The sequence below is a fragment of the Malus domestica genome, chromosome 11, assembly GCF_042453785.1.
Source record: "Malus domestica chromosome 11, GDT2T_hap1".
Taxonomy (NCBI): Eukaryota; Viridiplantae; Streptophyta; class Magnoliopsida; order Rosales; family Rosaceae; genus Malus; species Malus domestica.
The window spans coordinates 33,551,678-33,569,312 of NC_091671.1; the positions used below are offsets into that span (position 1 = coordinate 33,551,678).

Here is a 17,635-nt window from a genome sequence, read left to right on the forward strand (position 1 = left end):
AGAAAACATCATGTACAGGCATGTATATATGTAGATCAGCTGGCTTCCATTGCAAAAGGAGCCTACCTACTCTCAGGGTCCATGTCTTTTTGTGAGAAGTGGGGGGGAAGACTCTTTTTTTTTTTTGGAAGACATATTGAGTGGGGGGGAAGACTTATTTGGCCCAAGAAGATATCAATTTACGCGTGCAGATCAGCAGGTTAACATCAGTGTCATAACATGTTCAATTCATTTGGTTGTGGTACCATACTCTATACATGTGTGGAGATGGGGATTTGCTTTTACTTCAAGGAAGTGATATGTGTTAAAAACTTGATTATTGGGTACTTTTATATCATATATACTACTCATCTCTATTCATGAGATATAGAGAGAGATACAAAGGTTATACTACAAAGTCAACAAACATATTTTTAATTAATTGCATGCTAATTGCCAACTTCAACTTGCAAAATTAGTTGTAAACCCCCTATAGAAATAACCTCAACCACTCTCCAAACCATGGATAACTAATAAAGGGTTCCAAAAAAAAAAAAACTTAAGTATGGGGACGGTCACATTTTAGCCCTTTAGGGGCTTTAGCCCCTAAAATAAACCCATTTGCAAAATGCTCTTTGGTTGGAGATTGTTTTGTTCAAGTTTTGGAGCTAATATTGGCCAAATGCACTTGATTAGAGATGCCATTAGCAACTATATCTTCCGGTTCGTATTCAATCTTTACAAATAGAAAACTGATTTTCCAAGAAACTAGGTTGCCTTCGACAAGCGTTAAGTATGGACATGTAGGCTTTCTGTCAGCAATAGATATAGCTTAGTCATCGTCAGTTATACCCTTCCAATGTTAAGTGAACATTAATCTCTTTCTGGGAGCAAAGTGCCAGTGACTCCTAGTATGAATTACAACAATCGATCATATACGATCTTCAGTTCATGCATGCATCAATTGATTTACTACAATTCAAACATAGTTAATATATGTTCAAGTAAGCAATAAATAAGTTCCAAAATTCGCCGATATAGCTCCTTACTATTGGTTGGAACCTGATAGGTAATCACTTAGCTTGTGATTTTGTATAATAGATGTATCAGCCCATTTGCAGCAAACATCTATGTCTCGATCAACAAGCATCCATGTCTCGATCAACAAACCTAATAATACATATATACATTCTTTGAAAATTAAAAATCATTTTGTCTTGATTAGGAAATTAACTTCAGTCTCTAACACGCAAGTAGGTCTTTCTTGTCAAATTTCTTTTTGACATAGTTTTGTAGTCACTCTCTTCATCTAAATCATTGTATGTAACAACCATATCATTCACATACACAACTTAGACGTAATTTTACCATGCTTATGCTTAAAAAAAGAAAAGAAAAAAAAACAAGACATGGTCTGAGTCACTTTGTTGGTTCATAAACACAATAACTTCTTTTTATTTTTTGAGCGCAACGAAAGTTTCATTGATAATAAAAAAACAGATAACAAATCAAGAAGGCAACACACTGCCACCATCAGTACATTCCAAATGAAGAGAAGACGAAATGAAATCAGGAGGTTCCTCAAACCATGAACAAGAGGCAGTATCCATATTGAGAGCATGACTCTAAACCATGAGCAATACATTGGCTTGATGACGAGTATGGGCAACCAGAACTCCAGTGATCATGAGCAGCACCGCCTTAGAATCCTCCACAATATGACCAATCGTAGACATATCCGAAGAACTCTCGTGCAACGCTTTCATGATCTGAAGAGAATCACTCTCAATAATTAGATGATGAAGACCTCTTTCCATTGCCAACGCCACACCTTCTCTAGCCGTCAAGGCTTCCACTTGCAACGGGGAAAATACAAAGTCAAAACGCAATGCCCTAGCATCCACAAAAGCCCCTTGATCATTGCGAATGGCAACACCCACACCGCCTTATTTCCTGTCCTCGATCCAAGCATTGTAGACGTTGACTTTCAAATAACCCGGATGAGGTTTAACCCACCTACATTACAAAATAAAGTGTCATTAGTGAGGGTCAAATACCGTCGGAAAATGCATTTTGCCTTCACAAGTACTTATTTCCAACAGGAAAAGGCCCTCGCTGGGCGTCGGAAATTGTCCCATTGGAAATACTTTTGTTCCAACTAGCCGTCAGAATTAATTCATTTTCGACACACATGACTCTTTGTTAATAGTTATATTTATGTCGGAATGAATGTTCAAAATGGCAAACTTATTTTATTTTCGACATGGAATTGTGGTCACAAATACTTATAGAGTTGTCGAAATTACGTTTCAAATGATGACAAATGTTTTTTGCGATTACTTTTTATCGACCAAACAATTGTGTCATAAAATCTTTTTCCAACAAAATAATCTTTATTTACGAGAGTGCACAATCATCACAATTACAATTACTGACCATACGAGGTTGTCGAAAATACATAACGGCTGAACATAAATAGGCACAAAAACATATTTGCGATGATCAAGCATCGTCGAAAATATGTACTTTCAATGGTGAAGCTTTGTTTGTAATACATATTTGCAATGGCAAGCTTCGTCAGAAATATATATATTATCGACAATGAAGCCTCGTCGAATATATATATTTGCAATGGCGAAGTTTCTTCGGTAATATATATTTATGATGGTGAAGCTTCATTGGAAATATATATTATTGACCATATTTAGTCGTCTCAAATTTTTTTCATAACCAATATTTGGTTGAAAATGGGTATTTCCTATAGGAACATCTTTGTTAGAAATGTGCACATTAACGAGAGGAATTTAAAATCGAAAACGTTATTATTGTATTTATAATTAAATTATATATTGATATTAAAATATGATAAAAATAGGTATGTGATCATTACTAATAAATTCACCAAACCATTGTATTAAATTTCTCAACATCCAAACGAAATTATTCATAAAATTATTTAAACAAGAAAATAGACAATACTTAAATTGGAAGGGAAAAAAAAAAGCAATACCCCACAAATAAAACATAACAAGTTTAGATATTTGGTAATATCAAAATAAAAGTATGATGCACTAGATCTTCATGTTGAGCATCTGACCAACTTTCATGACACACCCCGACCTAGAAAGGTCGAAGCATGCTGGCCATCACCGTGAGGTGACGTAACCATAAGGGTAAGTGATGCAAAAATTGAATAAAATTAAAACAAATTATACTAAATGATAAAAGGGAAAGAGTGCGCATTCGTGGGACGAACCCACTACAATTATTCAGAGCGTAATAGACAGTGAGACTACATAATAGTAGTCAAAGTAGTTAAAGTACACTTTGTTGATGCACAAAACCAGAGAGGTCTTGGAACAACGTAAATCTGATCGTGAATCTGCAAGAAAGTAAAGAACACAAGATGTATCATGGTTCACCCCAATGTTTAGGCTACGTTCACACTGATGTTGATATTGGCTCACTCTGAATGGTGAATATACAAGAAGCCTAGAGGTAGTGTGCTCTCTAGCCTATTTTCTCTCTAGCCCATTTTCCGTGGCCTAAGCCCTGCCCTCAATCTTGGCCTAAACTTGGCTCCCTTAATAAGGAGAGTGAGGGGTCCTTTTATAGAATAAGGGCTTCTCACTTATTACATATTTGCCCCTTCCTTTATTACATAATTACATTTGAGTCCCCCGAGTATTTATATGAGATCTAAATACGGAGGCCCTAAGTATGGTACAAACACACTTATTACACAACAGTAATAAGTTCGTACGTCCAAACAGAAGAGAAAGTCAGAACCGCCGAGATCCCTCGAGTGCCACAAAGAGTACAGCTATCTAGGTCCTGGAGGAGCGACAATGCTTATACGAAATCCTTTATTTTCGAATATACTAACCCCTCGCCGTAAAACAAGTATAGTTTCCTTGAAACGTAGGTGTGTAACCAATAAATCAACAGCATTATAGTAGTATAATAATCAGAATTATGCCAAATCATGATGTATCAAATGCCACAATAATATAATCATGTGATAATCAAGTATAGCTAAGTGCTCATCCATCTAAGCTGACATACAAGTTCAAACAGATAATTTCTGACACGAACAGGACTGAGTGTAATCAATATGCTCTAGTACTATGATCACGTGAAGACTGGTACAGAAGCATGGTTACATACAAGTCGGATTGCCTAATGCAATCTACCCAACAGGACTGGCACCTAACTTGGATCCAAGACGAGCGAACGGTGCGATGTGAACATACATGTGAAGAACTGGCCCTGGCCCTAGGGCGAGTACTAACACCATGGCAGCAAGATGAGCATGTACAAATATGTATGAATGCCATGACAGTAATATCTCAACCATAAAGCAACAATTATCACAATTATATAGCAGTTATTAATTCTTTGGCAATATATATATACACACACACACACGCAAAGTGAAGTAAATACTCATTTATAGATACTATAAATATGCATAGGTATAAAACAACTGTCCACTCATAAGTACGTCGCTAGGTCGTAACCCCCAAGCCTAGCTTGGCCTCGAATGTCCTCGAGATATGTTTCCCCTATATGTGAAATAACTAAAATATAATTAATTAAAGCACATATACGGAAACTTAAATAAAACGCTCATAGTTAGCTCAAACCTAAGGTTTAAATATACCATCGTGACCTACTCGACGTCACGAACATCCCCAAATTTTCAAAAAAAAATTTGGACGACTCACGCGCCCCCATGCACCGTCAAAGGCACGGCCAAACGCGCCCCACGCGCAGGCCAATGCCATCAGGAATATTCCACAGAATATTTCGTTAAAAGCTAACAGACGTTAACGGCGTTACCTGACGTCGTCAAGAATATTCCGTCAATTCTGACAGAATATTCCGTCAACTCTAACAGAATATTCCGTTACCTTCTCCGATCACCCTTGCCCTCGCCGCCGTCTGGAACTCGATTTTTCGCCGGATTTCTGGACAAATTTCCAATTCACTATTCTTCTTCATTTCTCAACCATTTTCGACGTACTATATATGGATTTGAAGCTAGGAAAGAGTAGAATAGCGTTATACCTGTTTAGAGTCCAAAAAGTGGACGGAGGTCATTGGAAAAAGCCTCGAAACTTTCGGCCAAAAGTGAACTCATCGAAACTCGGTCGTTTCATGTCAACCTTCTTCCAAAACAAGCCTAGGACCTTCAAAAAGTTGTGTAGAAGCCTTCCCAAGCTTCAAATCATCCTAACTCGTTCAAAAATACGTCGAACTCAGTGTGCCCGAGTTCGAACCTCACGAGTTAATGAGTCAAAACTCGTCTAAACTAGGTTTCAAGAACATGGTTGAGTTCGTGAAAAGGAGGGGAGTACAATAGTGTGGTATTTGGGTTCGATCTATGAGCTTAGCAGCTCATCTGAGGGTTCGATCCATGCCCATATTGTGCCTCTAAGACTTTACATTGCCGATTATCTCATGGGTCAAAAATGTGTTATATGGGTCACAAACAATTTTTACCGTCTAACCACTCATGGCGTAAGCAAAATAGCAAGTTCGATAATACAAGAGAGAAAACGGTTACACCCAATAGACCATCTAGTGATGATGTTATACAAGAACTGGATGAATTAAGAAAAATAACGCATGACAAGCAAAACAAGCAGATGATAACTAGGTTTGAAATGAGGCATAATTTGAAAACACATTCTATATTTTTTTTAATTACCTTATTGGAAAACACTTTTGGTGTGTCACAACTTAGATGTTATGCACATCGAGAAAAATGAATTTGAGAGTGTGATTGGCACAATGATGAGCATTGATGGTAAGAAATGACTCTTTAAATGCTCATCTTGATCTTCGCAAAATGGGTATAAGGGAAAGATATCATTCATAAGTAAGAGAGGATGGTAAGCTTGATTTTCTCCCAGGTGAATATATGGTTATCTGAATTACAAGTTCCAGATGGATACTCTGGAAATTTATCTTGATATGTGGTTGTTGGATAACGTAGTATTAATTTCTGGTATGAAGACCCATGATTGTGACATTTTCTTGGAGAGATTACTTCCCCTTATAGCTCGAGAGTTATTGCCTAAAGATGTGTGTGAGCCCCTCATTGAGCTTTCTTATTTTTCTCAAGGAATTGTGTGATAAAGTGTTGAGAGAAGAAGATTTGAATGTTCTTGAAAAATCAAATTGCTATTACATTATGCAAGATGGAAAAAATATTCCCTCATGCCTTCTTTGACATCATGATTCATCTAACTTGTCATTTAGCATCGGAGGCAAAAATGGCAGGTCCAGTGCAATATAGGTGGATGTATCCTGTGAAAATGTAATGTCAATTTTCAAATATTATTATTACATAACATTTTATTTGATATCAAGTTATATTCTCTAATTTCAATTTTTACTATCTGGTTAGGTATTTGCATAAACTAAAAAGTTATGTTCGTAATAAGGCTCGTCCAAAAGGATCTATTGAGGAAGGCTACTTGGAAGATGAATGCATAACATTTTGCTCTCGTTATTTGCATCGAGTTGAAACTAAGTTTAATCAAAGGGATATAAATGATGATGGAGGTCAATCGTCAATTGATACATCTCGATTACCTATTTTTTCAACACCCGGTAAATCTTTTGGGAAAGATGTACTTGAAGAGATGGGTATCGAACTCCTTGAGGCTACCAAGTTTTATGTCTTACAAAATTGTGATGAATGTCTACCTTTTATTAAGTAAGAAATCTCTCATACCATATGAACTTTTAGCTTTCGATATTTTACTACTTATTTTTAGGATTACAATATTTTAATATATGAATTTCACTAACTCCTTGTTATATGTGCAGAGAACATATAAGAATATTCTAATGCATTCTGGTGTTAGAAATGTGGAGGAGTCATATAGTCTTCAATTTTTGAATTGGTTTCATGAGAAGGTATGTATAATATTTATGTGAAATATTGATTATTAGATATATTGTTTCTACAATATTTTTCTTTCTATATGTGCAGATCAAACAACTATACTATGATAAGCAAATGCTTTCGTTGGCTCGCGGTCCGGAAAGGCAAGTAAATTATTATCCTGGTTAATATATGAGTGGGTTTAGGTTTCATACATTGCAACGTGATGAGAATAAAAAAACACAAAATTGTGGAGTTATGGTTAAGGGGGGGAATCAGATTGATAGTGTGCCTTGGTATGGAGTATTTGTAAGAATAGCTTACATACATGATTATCAACTAACACATAAAATCACAATTAACCAGAGTCAATACTAACACACAAATTTAAACACACACCTAAGGATGAAGAATGCATGATGCTTGAATAAAGATAGTCTTCTACTCTCACAAAACTGGATACTTATGCTTTCAATAGGACTCAGCACACTATTAAGCTTATCTTTGGAGAGCAGGGACCAACCATTTTATAGTCACATAAGGCCTATTGATATCCACCTATTAGGAAAACAATAGGTCTCTCAATAACTCATAATTAACTACAATAAGTCCACTACATTATTGTTTTGAATGTTTCATATAACCTACTGTTACAAAACTCTATTAACTTAATCAATACACTTCTATCAAAATAATGATTATGTCTACTCAAATTCTTACATTCTTCCACTTGAGTATACATAATCACATAGTATTGAATTGTATAGAATTAAGTTAACAGTGATCATTGAGTTTATATAACAAGATTATCAACTTAAACATAGATGTAATTAGGGGTGGTTCGGTATGGGATCCCATACCGAAACCCTTGTCCCGATTCCCAAACCGAAATTTTCAGAAATCCCAATTTCAATACCGATCCTAAACCAAATTTTCGGGAATCCCGAAATAGTTTCAGGATTTCGGGACAAATCGGGAATCCCGAAATAGTTTTATGGTGAAGCCCGTGTATTCTTGCAAAACTCCAGTTGGCATATACTGCTATCAAAATTGCAATATGAAGAAAGGATAAACTTCAGCTTTCAATAACATATACATAAAAACTTGCTGTATTTAATAGAGGATATAAGTGGCATTCTTCTTACCAGCTGCGCGATCATGAAAGCACTGAGTAGAAGCATTCCAGGGCGTTCCATAAAGGAGAAGCCGCGGGATCGAGTCACAAAAATGAGGGCCTGGCTTACAATACTCACTTGCAGGTACAAGGCAGCCATTAGTTCCTCAGAAGTCTTCCTTAAGGATCTTACACCAAATTGGTCCTGCAATGAGCAAAAATATGCAGATTGGAATCTAAACTTCATGAAGTTTCTGTAAAAAAAGATGGATCAAAAAGCGAAAAGCATAACAAAAAAAGCTGAAACCTGAAAGCCTAACAAGGAATAGATGGACGGCATAGATTAATTTGAAACAATCCAACGGTTCAAATTAATTCTAATTATAATTAAAAAAAATAATACATATATAATAATTAAAAATATATATTTTTGGTTCGGTATGGGAATACCGAAATATTGGAAAGGCAATCCCGAATCCCATACCGAAATTTCGGTATTTTTTCGGATTGGGAATACCGAAATTTTGGGAAAATCGGTTTGGGACATTTTTGGTTTGGGATCGGTATTTTTTTGGTTTGGTTTGGGAATTTTGGGAATTTTTTCCACCCCTAGATGTAATCAATTAAATCAAACCCAGAACTATAGAAATGTTGATGCATATCAGCTGCATCATTACTTTATAATCACCAAAGCTTAACTCTACTAATTACAAAGCTATATGCCAAATAATGTAGTATTGGAAGTGTCATATCTTAATACTCCCACATAATTGGTCCAAACTTCAAGTTTACTTAAAAACAAACTTGTTTATTGCAGTGTCAACCAATATAGCTCTTTATAGAATGAGCAAACATTGAATCACAACATGAAACATAATTAAGAGGATATCAACAAAGAAGTGGACAAGATAAGTTCATCAGATGTAAATAAAAAATTATGACTTACTCCAACTAATAAAGATCATCAAAAGATTCAACTACTCCTATCTTCGACACATGATTCTTGAATACTCCCAAAGGCAAAGGCTTTGTTAATGGATCGGCCACCATTGAATAAGTGTCAATGTGCTCAACTTCAACTATCCATTTCCTTACTTCATCTCTTAGTAACAAATACTTTGTATCCATAAACCTTGCAGCTGAGGTTTTCTTATTGTTCTTCAAAAAGAACACAGCCGCCTTGTTGTCACAATAAATCTTCAAAGGCTTTTGAATCGAATCAACAACCTTCATAGCAGTCATAAGATTTCTGAGCCATGATGCTTGTTTAGATATTTCATGACAAGCAATGAACTGTGCTTGCATTGTCAAAGTAGCAACATATCCTTACTTAGCACTTTTCCAAGAAACTGCTCCTCTAGCCAAAAGAAAAATAAAGCCACTGGTTGACTTTTTATCATATGTACAGCCAGCAAGATCTGAGTCCGAGTATGCAATCATTTCAAGATTTTCCACATCACTATACACCAACATGTAGGCTTTCATTCTTTTCAAATACCTTAGCACCTTTTTAATAGCTATCCAATGAGGCTCTCCAGGATTTGATTGAAATCTGCCAAGTACGCTAACAACAAACGCCAAGTCCGGTCGGGTACAAACTTGAGCATACATTAGGCTTCCTAGAAGTGACGCATATGGTTTATCCTTCATATTTTCCTTCTTTGCAGGACATTGATCCTTGTTTAGTTTATCTCATTTTCCTATGGGCAACTCACCATTTGAACATTTCTCCATGTTAAACTCTTAAGAATTCTATCAATGGAATTTTTTGTGATAATCCCAGGAGCCGTCTCATTCTGTCTCTGGTTATTTCTATTCCCAGGACAAAATGAGCTTCCCCTAAGTCCTTCATTTCAAAGCTACTAAACAACATCTTCTTAGTATTTATCAGTAATTGCAAATTTGAACTTGCCAATAAGATATCGTCAACATAAAGTACAAGAAAGATGAATTAGAACCGCTAACCTTGAGATAAACACAATCATCTAGCTTGTTTTCCACAAAGCCAAAAGATGTAACGATCTGATCAAATTTGATAAACCATTGTCTGGAAACTTGTTTCAAACCATAAATTGATTTGTTGAGCTTGCAAACCATAGATTATTTCCCCCTCTCAACAAATCCTGGAGGTTGTTGCATGTAGATATTTTCATCTAAATCCCCATTAAGAAAAGCAGTCTTGGCGTCCATCTGGTGAAGTTCAAGATCAAAGTGGGCAGTAAGAGCCATAATGACTCTCATAGAATCCTTGGAAGAAACTAGAGAAAATGTATCAGTGTAGTCGATACCTTCTCTTTGAGTAAAACCCTTTGTCACGAGTCTTGCTTTGTGCCTTTCAACTCTTCCTTGAGAATCTCGCTTGGTTTTAAAGACCCACTTACATCTAATGGGCTTGATGTCTGAAGTTTTTTCAACTAGTGTCCAAACTGAATTCTTTTGCATAGAGTTAAGTTCTTCCTCCATAACGGATATCCACAATGCACGCTACTCATTGTTCATAGCTTGATTAAATGTAATTGGATCACTCACATCGCCAAAATCATATTATGTCTCCTGTAAATACACCACATAATCGGAAGGAATTGCAGACTTCTTTTGTCTCTGATATTTTCTTATTGGAATCACTTCATTATAATCTGCCATATCAATTTCAGTGGGCTGCTGTTCATGACTTGACAATTCAAGGATCAACTGTATCATGATCAGCAGATCGTTGACTTGCACCTGTTGATTTGAAACTACTAGTGGCAAACTAATAATTTCATTATTAGCAACAGATATATGATCACTATCATTAATCTCTTCAAAAGTGCATTACTCAGCAACGTCATCTTCTATGCATGCATCTTTTATATACTTGGCATTATGTGTTTCATGGATTCTTGTGTTCATAACGGGACAATAAAATGTAAAGCCTTTAGATCTTTCAGCATAGCCAATAAATAGACAACTAATTGTTCTTGGATCCAACTTATTTTCGCTTGGATTATAGATTCTAGCTTCAGCCTTGCAACCCCATATTCTAAAATAATTAAAGCTAGGCTTTCCACCAGTCCAAATTTCAAAGGGAACTTTACTCACTTACTTACTTAGGACTCCGTTCAAAATGTAGTTGGCTGTCTTCAATGCTTGTCCCCATAGAAAAATAGGTAATTTGGACCAAGAAAACATGTTTCTGATCATTTATTTCAATGTCTTATTTCGCCTCTCAGCAACACCATTCTGTTAAGGTATGCTGGGAGTTGTGTACTGAGCCACAATTCCATATTTCTCCAGAAACAGGGCAAAGGCTCCTTTTTGTTGTCCAGCTTTAGTGTACCTACCAAAATACTCACCACCTCTATCGGATCGCACAATCTTAATATGTTTATCAAGTTGTTTTTCAACTTCATTTTGAAAAATTTTACAACATTCTAACACATCAAATTTTTCAGATATTAAATAAACATAAGAGTATCTCGAAAAGTCATCAATAAAGGTGACAAAATAAGAATTTCCACATATTGTTTTAGTCAAGAATGGACCACAAACGTCTGTATGGATTATTTCTAAGAGACTTTGACTCCTTGTAGAACCAATTTTTTGAACATTTGTTAATTTTCCCTTAAAACAGTCTACACAATCAGAATAATCATTTAAATCTATTTTTGGTAACATGTCCTACTTTATCAATTGCGTAATTCTTTCTTTTGAGATATGCCCTAATCTTTTATGCCAAAGCATATAAGATTTTTCATTAATGAGCATTCTCTTCAAACCACTGCATTTAACATTAAAGCATTCATCCATATAACTGCAATCTAGTTGCCATAAATCATCTTTAAGAAAAGTAGTGCCAAACAAACACTCAAATTTATTTTTATGATAAAATTTGACACTGTCATCGTCTCCAACAAAAGAAAAACTTGACTTGACTATTTTTGAAACAGAAACTAAATTCCTTCGCATCGAAGGTACATAAAGGACATTATTGAGTTCTAAAACGAAACCTAAAGAAAACTTTAGTTTGACAATCCCCATAGACTCGACTGCTAGCTTTGATCCATTCCCAACGAAAACATTGTAGAATTCTTTATTTCTTCCCTCCTGTTTCGTGAAGCTTTGCAAAGAATTTGTAATGTGTACAGAACAACCAGTGTCAAACCACCAAGAGTTTTAAGGGACTAAAATCAAATTTGACTCTAAGCAAACAAAATCATTTATTGTACCTTTTTTAACAAGCCATGCTTTGAAACCCTCACAATTTTTCCTTAAGTGATCAGTCTTTTTGCAGAAAAAACATGGCTTCAGTTCTGTTTTCTTTACATTAAGATTATGTCCTCCTCTAGGGGGGGTTGGCATTCTTAGAAGGCACATTTGAAGCGGCAGAAGAAAAACCTTTAACAGGCTTACCAGAGAAGGAAGATGCAACCTTTTTACCCTTTGTAGCATGGACCAAATTCACTTCTTCATACTTCTCATTTTTCTGTCTTTCCTCCTCTTGAGCACAGATAGATATCAAATCATTAATGTCCCATTTCTCCTTTTGAGTATTGTAGGAGACCTTAAGCTGTCCAAACTTGGTAGGTAAAGAATTCAGTGCCATATGAACTAAAAATTGATCAGATATTGGTACCTCTAACTCTTTGAGTTTTCTAGCAATGTCCACCATCTTCAGAATATGCTTTCTAACACTGGTAGTGCCATCGAACTTCATGGTGGTGAGTGAGGTCAGGAAGTTTCGAGTTTCAACCTTCTATGATTCTTTGAATTTTTGTCCAATGGCTTCAAGAAAGTCCTTGGCCTTGTCACATGTTGGAATTTATCCCCATACAGTTTCAATCATCGCCTTTTTCTAACAACAGTAAAGTTAAACCAGAAAACTATTAACAACATGTTTCGCTGGTTTAAAAACAAATGCTAATATCATTAGTAACACCTTTGGGCAGAGATTAACGATATAATCAAAAGTTGCATAACCAAAACAGAGAACACTTAAACATATATAAAATTCAACACCTTTGTGATAGATGAAAAATATACAATCTAAATGTTTCATGCTTCATTATACACTGATTCATAGTTGGGCTAGACAAATAATTCCCTTGTGGAAAAATGAATCTATCGAATAACTTACAAATCACAAGTTGAATTTCTTAGCAATCTAATAAGAATACAAAAAAAATAATCCACTTTAGTAGAAAATCTCATTGTTTCTTAAAAGATTAACTCCAAGTCCAGGTTGTTGTCCTAAGAGACAAAATTCATCATAAGCAAAATTGATGAATTACATAATTGTTGATTCAAACAAAATAATCAACATGTTTCTTGTATTTAATAGAATAAAACCTTACAAAATCCCTAATTTTATAATTTTCTTCAATTAAGTGATATGAACTTGTTACTTCAAATTATTCCAGAAAAAAAAATATTCATCCCAGCATCATCAATAAACCAAGAAAAATTAAAATTAATTGAATTTGGGGAACAAAAGAAGTATATATACAAGCAATTGAGAAGCCATAGCATACCTTATCTGATTTATTTCTAAGAAATTGAGATAAGAAATCCATAATATAAACATGATCATGATGTGGAAGCAAGAAAAACAGAAAGCCCAGGACAAGGAACAAAAAAAAAACGAAGAAGGAAGAAGACAAATTTCTACCTTCCATAGCATAAGGTTTTCAAATAGGCTGAATAGATCTCAACCACATAATTTCATTAAAGTCAAATCTAACGATCAAGAGGGTATCCCTATTTTTTTTGGAAAAATAGGGATCTCTTCCCTTAAAGGCTTTCTATATATATATATATATCAAACAAATCACAAACACGGTAGCTTTTGTACTTTTAATAATTCCTTTTCAATCTATACTCTCTTATAGTGGTATTGACAAAAATTAAACTCTAAGTGTGTTGATGCTCTGATACCACAAGTAAGAATAGCTTACACACATGATTATCAACTAACACATAGAATCATAATTAACCAGAGTCAATACTAACACACAAATTTAAACACACACCTGAGGATGAAGAAGACATGATGCTCGAAATAAAGATAGTCTTCTACTCTCACAAAACTGGATGTTTATGCTTTCAATAAGACTCAGCACACTATTAAGCTTATCTTTGGAGAGCAGGGACCAACCTTTTATAGTCACATAAACCCTATTGATATCCACCTATTAGGAAAACAATAGGTCTCTCAATAACTCATAATTAACTGCAATAAGTCCACTACACGAAGCCTAGAAATGTTTATGAGATGCCTAATGTTGATGATGATGATGAGCCATACCAAGAAGAAGAGGCGCATGGGGGTATTCAAGTCAACCAAAATGATGATGAAGATGATGAAATTGTGAGATAAGCTCTCATTGTGATTGTGTTTTTTTTTTTTTTTTTTTTTTTGTCTGAAAATTTAGTTGTGGAAGTGATGTGGTTATACTTTGTTCAATGTCCATGACAAATGTTATGAGTTAACAAAGGCATGCAAATTATTTCTTTATCATAGAATACTATATTAAGTTATACACCTTTTTGCTCAACGGTTTTATTTTTAATTTAATGGTCGAATCTTCTCCATATGTATTCTAAGTTATATGATCTATTTATTGTAGAGTTTAAATTAAGCATCAAACTTATTTCAAGAATATTCCAACGACACATGTAACCATTGGTAAATAATTGATTCTAACAAAACCATATGCCTTAAAAATTTATTCTGACAAAGAAAAAAATTTGTTGGAAAAAATATGATTACTTCCGGCAACAACTAATCACCCTCGAATATATAAAAGCATTACTGAGAGGACTTTTTTTCCCTCAAAAATATAAAAACATTACCGAGATGACTTTTTTTCCCTTGAAAATACTAAATCAATTTCATCAACATGAGTAAACCTTCAGAAATAACCATTCTATTTCCAATAAGAACTTTACTCGTCATTAATACAACTGGCGCCAATTCTTCCCGCCAAACAAAAGTGCATTTCCGACAAAACTTGAGACTTTTTCCAAGGATATTATGTATGTTGGTAATAAAAATTTGTTTCATGCCTTGTTACCGACGACCCATATTTTATGGTCGCAAAATGTTCTTTTTACGATGGTTTTTTGGGACCATCAGAAAATCTTCGTCACTAATGACTACTTTGTAAAAAGAGGCAGCGTCGTTCTTTCGCTGGATCCCCTCGAAGGCTAGGTGATAGGCGCTTTTGACAGAGAAAAATCCCTTCGAATCAAAGTGCCAGATCAATTTATCCATAATGTGTACAGTTTTTTTCAATCCTTAGGGTGGCAGTTTTTGTAGGATTGCATTCTTTCCCATCGAAATTTTGTAAGGGCCAATGAAGGTAATAAGTAGCAATAGGGAGAAGTACATGAATGGTATTAATCTTGGCATCTGGTATGAATACTTTCCTAATATCTAGTTAACTTCATAGGTTTGGTGTACCCCTTTGGCTACCTGCCTTGAACATAACTGTATAAATTCATCAACGTCCGACTGTACTCTTCTTAATTACCATTATGTATAAGTAATTACTAGAGTATACGCACCGATCAAAGAATCAAACTGATGAACAAATATTCAGAAATTCATGAACAAAGGTTGAATTGTGTGCATTAACTCTTATTGAACCTTTTGTAATGCATACAACTACAAAGAATATCGTAAAGTACAATTCCATGTCAACTAACAGGCACGTAGCTTCAACTATGGTGTCTGTTACATAGAAAAAATGAATTAAACAATTTGGAAATAGTAATTAAAATCGTTGTATACAAAATTTACTTTATTGCAGTATGAATTAACTAAAGTAATCAAGGATCATCAGTTCATGTTATGATGATAACTTCACTATTTAGCGTGAATCGTAATTATAAACGAATGGAGTTTTTAGACGCTGCATAGAATGCCTTTAGTTCTCAGTCTCCCTCAGGCTGTTGATTACAATGTCTGCAGCAGTTGTTATAACATCTGCCATGTTCCTATATAACCCAAAAGAAACCGCAAGGAAATTCAGTAAGAAAATCAAAAGGGATTAATTGTTGAAGCATTTGCAGATGTACTTTTTCGCTATACTACGTGGCTACCTAATATTTTTTGAAAACTCAAGAAAGTAGTTTCACTTTTTTGTTTTCAACTTCTGGTTAAAAATGAAAACTGAAAGTAGTTATTCCAAGCACGTTTTTAGTTTTCAGTTAAAAAAAACAAGTGAGAATATAAAAACTGAAAACGAAGTTGTTATCAAACAGCTTCTTCAGTGTTAGAAAAATGAAAATTGGAAATTGAAAACAACTTTATTGAGTTCTCATATTTGGCCTTCAATTCTCAATTTTCATTTTTTTTTAAATGAAAATAGTTACCAAACAAGTTTTCAATTTTCAAAAAAAAAAAAACTAAAAACTAAAAACGAAATAGTTATTAAGCAGCAAATATTATGTATTGGTAGTCTATATAAACCTAAAAGGAAAAAATGAATATAGATTCGTCGATCTTACCCTTTTGAGGAGTTGTATGTCAACCCTACGGTATTCCTAGCCTCTTGAAGAGCCAACCTAAAACTTTGTAGCTTCTCCGGCGGACATTGCCCATTGTCCACGACACGAAGCTGAGAGGGCTTGATGTCACAGAATATAGGAATGACCTTCTTATTGGACTCCATGATTAGGGCCAGTTCATGAAGGCAAAAATACGAGTCACAATAGCGAGGCGAAAACACAGCAACACCAACCTTGCAGCCCCTTATTGCACTATCAATTTTATCAAACAGTTTATCTCCAGGCCTCATGGTCCTATTATCTAAGAAAGGGCGCAAGTTGAGTCGAGAAAGATGGTCGTAAAGCAAAGAGACGATTGTTCTCTTTGTGTCGATTCCTCTATGGTTAAGAAACACATCGCAAGATTTCGTGGCGCGTTTGGCCAATTGGGTTTGCTTTTGGAAGCTGAAAAGATTGTGCTTCAAGCTAATGGCTGATGAACGATTCATGGTTTTTTGTATGGAACCCTAGTTTTTCTTTTTCTGCCCTGTTCTTTAACTCTGTTGAATAATGAGAATGGTGCTTACCAGATGTGCTTTGAATATGAACGGCTTTAAATAGAGCCTCCGAAGCCTCTATTTTTCAAGTTTTTTAGAATGAAATGTGTTACTGTTCAAATTGATTTTGACAAAACTGATAAGTGTGAATAAACAAAAGATTTGACCAGCATTAAGCAGATAGATTCTGGAAATAAATGGGAACCCTTCAAACACGTTGAAGGTCCCTCTATATAGCATGCATTGGGACATTTTCTTGACGAATTTAAAATTAATGTTCTATTTTTACCACCAAATGTCGAGGACCAAATATATATATATATATATATATATATATATATATATATATATATATATATATATATAATGCACGTGAAACTAATTAAGCGAATTTCATTGTCAGTTCTTTCTCCTTTGAATTCTACACAAATTCAAAGTAACTTCTTGTCTGTATACTTCAATTAACATTATTTTTACCATAAAAGGAGCACAGTAATATGTACACGTATGCTGATCAAATTTACTTTATTGAACGTTTTACAAACCATCAAAAGGGTTTATTTGACTGTTTGAACGATATACAAGTCGCGAATTAAAATAAGGTCTCCTTCTTGCATA

At 34.8% G+C, this 17,635-nt stretch overlaps 1 protein-coding gene across 1 annotated transcript; it reads right to left on the bottom strand.

Annotated features, from left to right (window-relative positions):
* Positions 1-15,767: 15,767 nt before the first annotated feature.
* LOC103448817 (probable 2' cyclic ADP-D-ribose synthase BdTIR) lies at positions 15,768-17,029 on the bottom strand. Its single transcript, XM_017335798.3, has 2 exons — positions 16,482-17,029; positions 15,768-15,968 (listed from the first exon to the last, which is right to left on the bottom strand). Exons 1-2 carry the CDS (start codon positions 16,967-16,969, stop codon positions 15,899-15,901), a joined length of 558 nt encoding a protein of 185 aa, XP_017191287.2. The 5' UTR covers positions 16,970-17,029; the 3' UTR covers positions 15,768-15,898.
* Between the last annotated feature and the right edge of the window lie 606 nt (positions 17,030-17,635).

Bases quoted from the DNA above. Each gene is read 5' to 3' on its own strand.
- LOC103448817 (XM_017335798.3), bottom strand. From the start codon at position 16,969: ATGAATCGTTCATCAGCCATTAGCTTGAAGCACAATCTTTTCAGCTTC. The intron at 15,969-16,481 runs GTAAGATCGACG...TGGGTTATATAG, and splicing joins ACATACAACTCCTCAAAAGG to GAACATGGCAGATGTTATAA.